The following is a 12,433-nucleotide window of genomic DNA, read 5'->3' on the forward strand; positions in this document are numbered from 1 at the left end:
AGTTCAAACTTTTATCAGAATGCATTCCTGAAAAGTGATTGTTCTCTTTATTAATGGTTGGAGTATTTTTTCAAAGGACGTATTGAAATGAGATTGACTTTTTAGCTATAGCAATTTTACTGTCTCCACAGGCAGTTAGGGTTGTGTGAAATTCTTCTTGCGGAGGAATTTGCACTATGGGTGAGAACAATGTGACACATGTATCTTGTGCAATCTGTTTAAGATGCCCTATTATTCAGGAATATGTATATATTTGCTGTACTAATTTGTTTCATAGTAAGTCATATATATAATCCCATGTATAGTTCTCCCTTTCCTCAAAAGCCTAATATTTTAGGTTCACCACAGTGCTTTGAAAAATTAAGTTCTCCTCTTTCTGGACATGCATTATATTTATTTCTTTGTATTCTATTTATTATCAAAATGGAGTTTAAGTCCTGATGCATTGTTTGACTGTGAAGATGTTGGTCAGGATGAACCTGATCTGTGTAGTAGGCAGTAGCTTAAAACATCCAGGGGACAGGTTGGTGCTTTGTAGGGTCTGTGTCTATTTGACAGAGAGGCGGTAGGCTCTTGGGAATCTACTTTGGTCTGCTGAGAAGCTGCTTTGCAACGGTCTGTCTGGCATGTAAAAGGGGCAAAGTAGCAGAAATAGCACTGCTGAGTGATTTCACAGGGTTTTCTTGTGGAATACAGCTTGGCATTACCCTGCTAGCTGTCTTTTTAGGCTGTTGGTGTATTTTTAATTATTTTGTTCTTAGACGGGTTTTTTTAATGTTCCTTTTGTAAGGGGTAGAAGTGTTGGTTAATAAAGGAAAAAAGAGCTATTAAACAGTTCTTGTTTGATGAAATCTTAAATAGCTGTATATATTGGAATTAAATCAGGATTTCTGCTAAAGCAGTGACATTTATGGCTGTATTAATGTTTATAATTTATTTTGAGAACAGATGCCTTTTGAGAACAGATGCATTTCGATGGCTTCCTCGATGAAGTAATGAAAAGGTAGAACTAGTTTAGTGTAATGGATCTCTGTGGATAGAGAAGATTTTGTCATTTGCTGAGATAACAAGAAGAAAAACCTTGAAACTTTTCTTAATGGTTGCTTAGAAATAATGTGTTTTATCCAAATTTGGTGTCAAAATGAGGAGCCCACATCAGCTTTTACTGAAATGCAGTAAAACTGAACTCCCATCTTCTTCCATTGCAGTGAATTCTGGACTTGGAGAGCAGTTACACTAGCATGATGCTAGCTGATTAAAACTTTTTTAACTAACAAGTAGTAATGCTACACCTGGAGCTGCTGCTTTTTCATGTTTTAGATAAAGATGATGTTCAAAGAAACACTTTATATACTGCTGATCACACATCATTTTAGTCAGTAGCTGCTTTCCATAAAGAAAAACAACATCTAAATCAAGAAACAAATTGTGACATAGTCTGCAAAAATTTTCTTGACCTGCTTTTGACTCTGCTAGGGGGCTAGAGTTTGGGAAGCTGAAAGATAATTGTTGGTTGATCCAGCTTGGGTGAATATGTTTGACTTTCCTGTTGCTCAGTTGCATTTGTGTATTGGGAGAGGAATGTTTCAACATGTACATAGTTTGAGATGTAATTTGGAAGCACAATATTTACATGAGTATTAATAGAAGTTACTAGTAGGGTTTTGTCTGTTTATTTTTTGGGACTCTGAAGTACAAAAGTAATAGGGATGCTGGATTAAGAAGAAAACCTTTGGTTTATAAATACCTACTGGTGTTATATTACCTGGTATTAAAACATAAACATGTCTTTTGTGAGGTGGTGGTTATGTTTAAATCATTTTCTCTGAAAATGGTGCTGGCTTTATATAAGAGTCCTGTCACATCTGTAACATTTAACTCCGTTAAGCACAATACTCTAACGTGGAACAGACTATCAAAAATAACTGCAAAACACTGAGTGAATATTTAATACAAAAATACTTGTCATGGTTCTCTATTTTAAATTTCTCTCTTCTATTGCTTGTGATGCTTCTTACGTGTTGATAGTGACACATCCTTGTTTTCATATCATTGCTAGGTGATCTTACTAACTCCAGCAGCAGGCTTTGCATTGGTCTTCAAAAATGATACATCTAGAGTTCTGAATAGTCTGAATTCAAACAGTTTCATGTGCATTTCTGAAAAACCTTGCCTTTTGGAAAGTTAGCCAAATTGGTCAAAAATAGTTTTTAATGTATTTGACCAATTGCATTGCTCAAATTTTATTTCTATTGAATTATATGAGCAGTCCTTAAGGATTTATATAGACACGTGTATGTGTGTAAATGCAGTCAAGTGAAAAAGAGCAGGTCAACTTTTTAAAATACTTATAATCCAAAGTTTTCATGGGAGAGATTGCATGAGGATGGGATTATCTATTAGTCATGGAAATTGGATGGTCACTGGATGCATAATGCTAGGGCACATAAAGTAATGAACATTGGGAATTTAAGGATCATCAAGAGTACAAGTGGTCTATCAAGAGCTTATCATGAGTATGTACTTTAAGGGCTGCTACTGCAACAGTTCTATCACTTCTCTGTCCATGTTGAGCAAACATGTAGTGGAAAATGAAAATAATTTTAAAAGCTTGAGTGTCAAGCCTTTTATTACATATATAAACTAAAGGCTATCAATATAATACTGAGACTAGTGTGTTATGTGTGATTTATACAGCTCTCTGCAGTGAGCCTCTCTAACCACTAATGTTCTGTCTGAACAATGTGTTTAATAAAGCAGATAAGAACCTAAACATAAGGGTAGGTTTGAAAAAAAAAATTAGTCTTAAAAATGTTATTTAAAGTTCTAGGCAAAATACATATCTAGTCAAGGCTGTTTTAAAGATAGATGAAAATAGTAGGATTTCTAACTGTAAGAAAAGAGCTATAATGCTATCTAGTAGCACATTTAGGTTAGTAATCTTTGATGGTAAGAAAAAACATAAAGTACTTGTACATGAAGGAATCATAGAATGTCCTGAGTTAGAAGGGATGCATAATGACCATCAACAAACCTCATCATTACCATAGTCAAGCCTCTTATCTCTTAGTATTCAAGCTGCTGAGGTATGTAGGAACACCACTTCTAATGTGAACATTGGGAGTGTGTACAGGAAAAATCCTCTTCTGCCAAAGTGTTCAAATTTGTTAGCTGTTGAACTTTCAACTTGTTTTTTGAATATGTGAGAGCTCAGTTCAGGTTAATAAATCAAGCATTTAAATCAGTCCATAATGGAAGGTCTTAGGAAACGGAAGGATAGGTGTGAACATCAGGGCTGACATAATATGACAAGTTGTTTCTTAACATCCTGGCCAAATGTAAGTTCACAGCTCTACTTGAGCCTGTGTGGGTTCAACCATCACTCACATCACACAAATTTGAAATTTTGTAAAATATTTCATAAGACACCTAGCATCTTGCAAATAACTATTGTTTTTAAAGGATATTTGGTAATAGTTGCTAAGCAGTTCAGCAACAACTGTTTCCTTTTTTTTTTGTTGCTTTGGGTGCAGGGAGAAGAGAGGGACCTTTTATCTGAGTTTATCTTCACAACTTCAGTGTTTTACTGACACGTATGGCATGATGATTTTTCTCTCCCTTTCAGAAGAGAAACCTGATTGCTCCAAGGCTCGCTGTGAGGTCCAGTTTTCTCCTCGATGTCCAGAAGATTCCATCTTGATTGAAGGCTATGCACCTCCTGGTGAATGCTGCCCACTCCCAAGCCGTTGTGTGTGTAATCCTGCAGGCTGCTTGAGGAAGGTTTGCCAACCTGGCTATTTGAATATATTGGTTTCTAAGGCATCAGGAAAGCCAGGGGAATGCTGTGATCTCTATGAATGCAAGCCAGGTAAAAGTAGATACAATGTCTTTCCCATTTTTCAATTTTTTCTGTCTGACAAGCAAAATAATCTATATAATTGCATCCAGTAAAGCCCATAGAGCTTCTAAATTCTTCTGCTTATTCTTGAATGTTACTTAATATATGTGGGCAATACCCATTAAAATAACAAAGGATAAAAATGTTATTGTAAATTTTACTTTCTTTTTTCTTTAGACATTAATTTAAACTGAGTAGCCAGGGGAAAGTAACCTAGTGAGAACATTGCATTTTTGTGAATGCCACTAGTGCAAGTGACATGCTTTATATATTGGTTAGATTATACATAGGTTTTTCGTAGTAGGAATACATTGTGTATGAACAGGGAATTAGGATTTCTGTTTCAAGCTCTTTCTAGATTATCAAGTGTTGGCCCTTAAAAACTGCAGAGCAGAAGGATTATGCGGACATACTAAAAAAGGGTACAACATTTTCAGCATTTATTCATCTTCCATTTCATGAGAACACAAATCACCCTTTCTTGTGATTTCTTATTCCAAGTGAAGTGGAAGATGTAATTCACTCTTTGATCCAGGCTTTGGTAAAATAAATAGTCAAAACAGAGGACTGAAAGCAAGCATATAAAATGGTATAATCCAAAACATTATATGCAAACAGTCCTATAATTCAAGTGTGCTTAAACAGTGCCTTTCCTATGCTTGTTTAACATTTTCTTAAATCTTCCACAGAAGAACATTGTACAGTCTTTGTATTGTCTAGCGCTTCTCTTTGTGTTTTTTTCCCTAATATTCAGTGCAAATCTGTGTGGAAATTTAAACAAACTTTTTTTTACCCTGTCCTGAGTAGTTGGTGAACAAATTTTTGCTGTAATTTTTTGCGCTGGAACATTTTGTCAACCATGGGCTTCTTTCGTCTAGAAGTAGCTGTAATTTCTTGTGACATGGTCTTTCTTGACTCTTCCCTGGTTATATTTCTTTTCTAGAAGTTTTTTTTCAGTTAATCCACATTTAAACATGCGGTATCCAAAAGCAGACTAAGATTTTGGGAGACTCTTCATCAGCACTAAATACTTTAGAATAATTGCCTTCAGTTTCTCATGCAAAACTTTAAATAATATTGTAACTGTTTTACAAGAGGTAAACCAGTTTCTAGTTGGTGAACTGCTGTGATGCCAGGATCTTTCTGTAGTATGAGTGCTGCTGAACTACTCATATATTTGTACATGTTAATTCCTCCTGTATACTTCAATTATGCCTTTACTGAATTTTGTCTTGCTGACTTTGGATTATTTATCTTTTTCAGAAGAAATTTTAGCTTTTATCATGTCCTCCCAAATACTATTTGAATTCCCATCTTGTAGTTGGCAAATAAGTCTGTCCAGACTTGCCTATGGCAATTACTTCTTGAAAGCTGTTTTTAACTTGCTAGTTTTACAGAATCTTCAAATTGAATATTATTCTCTATCACATTAGTGAATTTATGTAACTGTCTGTATTGTTTTCTGAAGAGGTTTGCATTTTTTGCTGTAGGGAGTTGTAAGAGGTGAAGGTGCATGGAACTGGAAAAATGAAGGTGTGTGTTAGGAGGGTAGAAGAGCAGAGGCTTTGAAGAGATTGGGGAAGGAAAGAAACTTAACAGGATTTAAGGGAAGTATAGAGCTTTGCAAATGGGGCTTAGAAATTGAGAGACCTGGTAGTAAACCCTGCATCTCTGGAGTTTGTCTTGCTATCCTGAAGAATTGTAGGCAAGAAGAGTTAGAGAGGAGCTGAGCTGTATGAATTGTTACTGAAATGCCATATTGCTAGAAAAATATGGGTAATGAACAGAGTAAGGCCTGGGAGGTTGGTGTTCATGCAGAGACTCTTGTGGGGCTGCTGTCATCAGTTTTACTGAATGTGTCAGCAACTATATGGAGTTCACATGTTGAACAGAGAAAAATATGTTTCCATTATTTGCCACAGACCTAAAAACTTTAGTTCTGTGAGTAATGCTTCCAGAATACTCTTCCTGCACCTCCATGTCTGTATAACCAGCCTCAATAGGGGTTTTGCACCAGCAAGGGCTTTCTGGTGGAAATAAATCTGGGAGGACTACTTCCTATGACAGCAATGCTGCTGTATGCCAAGATAAAGGTCTTGTGCAATTAAAGCATAAGTTGTGTTTATTTCTGTTCTTTAAAAAAATATCACTGCTCTCTAGTTAACTCTGGCATTTGAGTTGGGAACCTTCTGCTGAGAACTGCGTATGTGCAAGTGCTGTGATTGGCAATGGAGTTAGTGAAAGGAAAATAAAGTGTTTCCTCAACAGTAAATATTAGAATAAAAATTAGATTATTCATTTTGAGATCCACTTCCTCTTCTGCCCCTTTTACTTTAGGAATACAATTGAAGGCATTGGTGTTCAGTTAAAATGAATACTGAAGAAACTTCGTAGCTTAGTCATACATGTCTATTAACCTCCAGATTAATTTGCTTTAAATGTTCTTACCTGTTGCTTCACCAAGTATCTCATCACAGTTGTAGCACCACCTGAGAACAAGTGTGTCATGCTCATTGTTTTACTGTGGTTACAAAGCTCAGAGATGAGATAACCCTGGTTTGGGTTAATAAGACACCTCTTTTATTCCTACAAGATGTGTCTAACTGTCCATTCACAAGTAGGGAATTTAGTCAATGTGCATTGAATTTAGTTTTAAGCTGGGGATTACATTTCTCAAAACGTGTTTTCAATTTTTTTTTTTCCTTAAAGATAGTTTGAATGAGCAATCTCAAATGGAACTGCATAACGTGTTTACAGCAAAAATAAAAATAACCCAAAACAAGATTTGTGGGAGTGTATGTGCTATGAACATGAACTATGAACAAGGACATTTTTAAATTCATGTTTGTTTATAAAAACATGATTGAGTTAAGATCTAAATTAAAACTTCAGTATTTTGCTGAAGTGTTGATAGGAACTCTAGCTGTCACTTCTGAATAAAACAAGGTAAATAGTTTACTTAGGCAGTTGTCCAACAGATGTTTGTTGTACCTTTTTTGATAACTTTTGTTGTTGCATATGGTGCAATGGAGAGTGACATCTTTTAGTTTCTGACATCTTTGGGAAAGCATTGGGAAATGTCTGTCATGATAGACATAACCTGTGTTGAAAAGACTACTCATCTGTCATTTTTTCAGAAGTCTTTTTAGCAGAGCTTTCGTTCACTCATCTCCAGCATGGCCTGAAAATTACTCTTTTTTTCCTCTACGAAATACTGGTTTAAACACAATTGTAAAGAAAATGTTATTGTTTGCTTTACTTCTTTGGGGAATTCTGTGCAGTCAGGGTTGATGGAAAGTCCGCAACCAGCAGCATAATTTAGTAGGTAGTGTGTAATGACGCACAGGGAAGGAGCTTGTGCTCCACCCTGATCCAGCTTCAGCACTGAAAATCAGATCTGGAGCTTATACAACCTTGCACTAAGGACAAGGGTCAGCAAAATCAAGTGTTTATACAGAGCTTAGAGAAATAGAATTCTATAATATTTTTCTTTTGGCCTCTGTTACTTACAGGATAGTACTTACATTGTTTTATTGGATGATTTGTTGAAAGCTTATGTTGACAGAACTTGAGATAGGAGTGGGAAATGATTGGACAAAAAGAGTGAGGAAGAATTACAGATACCTTTCTAATGAAGCTGGAGAAATGGCTTTTAAGTTGGCAGTGAAGTTGAGGGAGAGGAAAAAAATCAGCAAATGTGGAGATCCATGTTGGGAAATACTTGGGATAGGGCATTTTAGAAAGTGGTTCAGGCAGTGATATAGCGCTGCATTGAGGATCCAGAAATGCTGTGGTTGTATGTAATATGTACTGATTTTCATGGAATGTAAAAAGGATAAAGCCTTGTCATGGGGAGATACTTCCTTTCTACTTCTCCCACGGCAGACAATGTGACTGCCATTTTCGTGTGTGGTGGTGTTGTGTTGCGCTGTTCATGAGGAACCAGTTAAAATGCATCGGAACTGAAAGCAGAGGATGACGTGTGATGCTTCCATGCTGTAAAAGCAGACTGTGTATCCTTGTACTGAACCCTCAGAAATTTGCAACTTTTGAAGCCTTAGCCTGTGCTGACACACTGTTTCATCAGAAATGCAAATACTGACTTGCTCCTTCACCATTAGATGCGTAGGTATTTATTTAGATCTTGCCCTAAACTGTACATTGTATTAGTTGAAGAGCCAGCCATTTTATTAGTTGAAATATGTCAGGGTGGAACATAACACACTTAGTATACTTTGATAACTTACTCTACTAGAAAGTTTTATTCACCCAGTTTCATTAGTAGTTTCAAAACCTTTGGTTTTGTAGTCTACAAGGGAGGTAGCAAATGACTACAGATATGTCAGGATCTGCAACCATGGCAGGGTTTCTGCTACATTCTTTTAGGAAACTAGTAACTCTCAGATGCTTCTATATACAAATTCAGTGTATGTGAAAATTCTTGAAGACTTGTAAGCAAAGGTTGATTGGGTGGATCTTCACTGATAGAAAATTGGAACTCATATTTATGAGTTCTTGAAGACACAGATTTGTCAAACTGTATTTAAAGCGTAAAGTTTCTATGAGAGACAAAAAAAGAGTTTAGAATAAGATATATAATAACAGCTGTTATTATATATAACAATAAACTGTTCATGAAATGTACACATATTAATTATTGCAGTCACAATAGGATGTGAAAAGAAAACTAAACAGTCAGTGGCAAATATTTGCAGTCTTATTTTTCAGGACAGTAGTGCAGCTAATCTGGGAGATACCTTTTAAAGAAATGAAGAATCCAATTACAGGCTGTTCTGTAACTTCAGGATATTTTCAGCTAATCTATAAGTTTCTGTCAATACTTTTTCTAGTTTGATAAACCTGTTTAAATCTGAAAGAAAGTAGGAACTTTTTTTTCCTTTTCCAAATATTTTTCATTTCTTATCTGTCTTCATCTCTCTCCTGTGAGGCAGCTGTGAGAGATGGGACTGTTCCACCTGGAGAAGAGAAAGCTCAGGGAAGATCTTGTCAATACACCTGAAGGAGGGGGTGTAAAAGCAGAGCCAGGCTCTTTTCATTGGTGCCTAGTGATAGGACCAGAGAGGCAAGAGGCCCAAATAGAAACACAGGAGGTTCACTTTGAACATCAGGAAGCACTTTTTCACAATAAGGGTGGCTGGGCACCAACACAGGTTTCCTAGAGAGATAGTAGATTCTCCATCCATGGAGATATTGAAAAGCCACCTGGACATAATCCTGGGCAGCCAGATCTACAGGGCCTAGCTTGGGAGCCTCTAAGAGGTCCTGTCCTACCTTGGCTGCTTTAAGATTAATCTAATAATGTAGTGATAAGGAGAAAAAATGTATTTGAGTAGTCTTAACTTGGCATTTGTTTGTAATGTTTTTGAAGTTTGTACTTGATTAAAAAAGACATTCTGGGCTGCTTTTCATTGTTAGTGAGCCATGTACTATCACACTGTGACCACTACAATGGAGATACGAAGAGCAGATGTAATTCTGAGACTGATGTCTCATGATGACAGAATCAGTTATTGCTATGTACCACTGAGGATCAAGCTTGGAAAATGTAGGACCAGAAGAGGAAAAATGGCCCTTTGAAGGTTATGAGCACTTGCAAGAAGTGTAGGGTAGCATTGTCAAGCTGCTTTAGTAGTTCTGTAAGCTGCTGTGATAGTGTCAATATTGCAGTGAAATTTAATCAGTAATCAGGGGTATTGTGCTGCATAATTTGCAGTCTGATAATATTCTGTTCATCCTTCTTGCTCAGTCAGAAAGTAGTTCATTTCTTGGAGAGGGAATCGTGTTTTATTCTGCACTTTCTAAGTATAATTATGAAAAGGCATAGCAGATACACATTACCTGAGCTGATAGTGTTTGTTACATGGAAGACTTAGGACCAAATAAAAGCAAGATGTGTTTTAGCTTTCCTGAGTATAGCTTAGAACATTAAATATATATTTAGCCTGGTTTGGGTTTTCTTTTCTTTTGGATTTCTAGACATTTTTTGCTTTCTAAAAACTGTCGGTCAGGCTTCCTTGTTAAGTAGAATTCACTTCTTCTCACTAATGCAGAAAGATTTGTTAACTTGCATTTCACTTTTGCCATATATAAATATACAAACAAGACAACCTAATAAAATAGTCTTTAAAAATGTGCATTAAACATGCACAGATATATCTGTAGTGCATATCTCTTTTTTTTTCTATAACCCAAGTATTTTGCTGTTTAAACAGACTTTAATTAGTTAAAAATTGAACAATGAATTGTTTACTGTTTTAAAAGCTGTAGGGAATATATATTCTTCCATAACTAGGGTACTTCTATTAAATAATATTCACGGTTTTAATGATTGTGTAAGGTTGCCTGTCTAACTTCTGTAAATTTTTTTATTAGCTATTATCAGTTCAGTTGCTTCCTAAAAATTTTAAAAAGTGAATCTTAAAGAGAAAGGGAGGCTTTTTGTTATGCTACCTAGCAAGCACACATTCATTGGATAATTTTTGTGACTTAAAAGCTGATGCATAAGTGATTGCTTATGAGGAAGTAATTTGCAGAAAGCTTCTAAAGCCTGAGTAAAAGAAATGTTGTTCTTCCCTTCCTCCATAGTGTTCAGTGTGGATTGCAGCACAGTCGAATGCCCTCCTGTTCAGCAAGTTGTTTGCCCCCTGGATAGCTATGAAACACAAGTCAGGCTGACGGCTGATGGCTGCTGCACCCTGCCCACAAGGTTGGTGTCTCAATGGCTCAGTCATTTTTAACTTGTTCTCAACAATTCAAGCACTGTAAATACAGGATAATAATGTGTACTTCTGTGACAATAAATGCTGATACTAAATATGAATATAACCTACATTAAGTAGGTTATCTCAGTCTGGTGGAAATACAGAATCTTGTATTTTCAAAGCAGAAAAAATGTCTTCACGGGACAGATGCATGCAGTTGGTTTCTGCTAAAATTATTTGAGGAGTTCATGTCTCTAGATTGACTTTCAGTTAATTCAATTAATTTTGCAAGAGTTAACTTTTGAAGGTATTTGATGGTAAGGAGTTAAGTGATGGAGATGACAGAAGACATGCTAGAAAATATCTCATCTAGTTAAAGAAGAAAAAAAGTCTAATTTGTTGCATGACCACTTTAAAAAGTGAAAGATGGAACCTTCTGGAACTGGAACTCTAGGGGAACTCTAGGGGAATAGAAATTTCAAGTACTTGCTTGCATTTTAACTTCTGTTGTTGTTCAAGTAGGTATAACTTACTGTGATTAAAAAAACAAGGCAGTTTTAGAATTGGTTTTGTTCCACAGTTATGCAACACTATTTGAGTTAGTGTTTTTACAACAAATTTCCCAAAACCTGATTCATGCATATGCCAAATAAATACATATTCAAGCAAAAATTAACATGAATGAAAAGATTTTACACCGAAAAGAAATTTTTTCTTGTAGATGTCGCTGGTTGGCTTACTTAGTGGAAGGTCATTGCAGCCACAGAATATCGTCATATTCTCAGCCCCTTGCGTTAAGTAGTAAAAAATTTGCAAAAAATTCAGAAAGTCAAGGGTGACATAATCAAGGTTGTTCTCTTTTGGGTACCCTTTGGGTGCACATTTACTGTGGCGTCTCCTCAGTATCCTCCCTTTGTTCTGTGACATATTTTCTGTAAAATTCCTAGGAACTGCAATGATGTATTCATTCAGAGCTGACCTGGCTAGTTGGGGCTGTGCAGGAATCTGCAGATTTTATACAGTCATACTGCCATTGTTGCAAATATAGCTCAGCATGTTCAAGACAACTAGAATAAAATGCTGCTAAGGACTGTATTCAGAAAGATAGATTATAAAATCAAAGAAGCAGTCGCAGATTAATATTTCATAAATTTAGAGTTTAGATTAACATTTAATAACATTGATACATTAGAAAGATTAATGGTACAGTTTTACTTCCAGATTTGTTTCAGCTTGTTGGATTAAGTGATAGATAACCTGAATTATTTTTGTTTCGCAAAAGTAAAATTATGTTCTATTTTTATGCAGTCTAATATAACTTGTGGTTTGCAAGTGCTTGGGTGAAGAAAATTAAAAATATCCACTTCATTCTTTGTCAGTGATAATTTCAATGTTCCTTCTATCAGGAAATACAGAGTACCAAGAAAATAAATCTTCATTTACTTCAGAAAAATCACCAGTTTGAAATATCTTCTATTTCTAGTACACGTGTGTGAACTGATCTTAAATAGAACACCTAGAACAAGGACGTTCTTGAAAGAATCTTTTTATTTTGTTGAGAATGTTTAAAAATAAAGTCGGTTTGCTGAGCGCCAACCAATGACTGAAGTGTCCTTGTCAGTGATTAAAGCAGTGTTCCCTTCTCCTGTGCACAAAGGTCCCAACTGTACAAGCAGGTTTACAGAGTGTGAATTGCTAGATAATTGTGGATTCCTGAAACCTCTTTGAAATCAGTGGTTGCACATTCCTGGGATCAGAGTTTAACAAGAGGTCAGAGCTGGGATAGAGGAGTACTTAGCTCCTGGAGCCTTAG

General features: G+C 35.9%; 1 protein-coding gene across 1 annotated transcript in view; it reads left to right on the forward strand.

The window, feature by feature from the left end:
- CRIM1 (cysteine rich transmembrane BMP regulator 1) overlaps positions 1-12,433 on the forward strand; it is a 174,475-nt gene that overhangs the window by 78,310 nt on the left and 83,732 nt on the right. The window contains exons 3-4 of the mRNA XM_030945169.1: positions 3,626-3,868; positions 10,505-10,625. Of these exons, the coding sequence (XP_030801029.1) occupies positions 3,626-3,868; positions 10,505-10,625 (364 nt within the window). The remainder of the gene's footprint in view (positions 1-3,625; positions 3,869-10,504; positions 10,626-12,433) is intronic.

Source organism: Camarhynchus parvulus, chromosome 3 (genome assembly GCF_901933205.1).
Source record: "Camarhynchus parvulus chromosome 3, STF_HiC, whole genome shotgun sequence".
In the NCBI taxonomy this organism is placed as follows: Eukaryota; Metazoa; Chordata; class Aves; order Passeriformes; family Thraupidae; genus Camarhynchus; species Camarhynchus parvulus.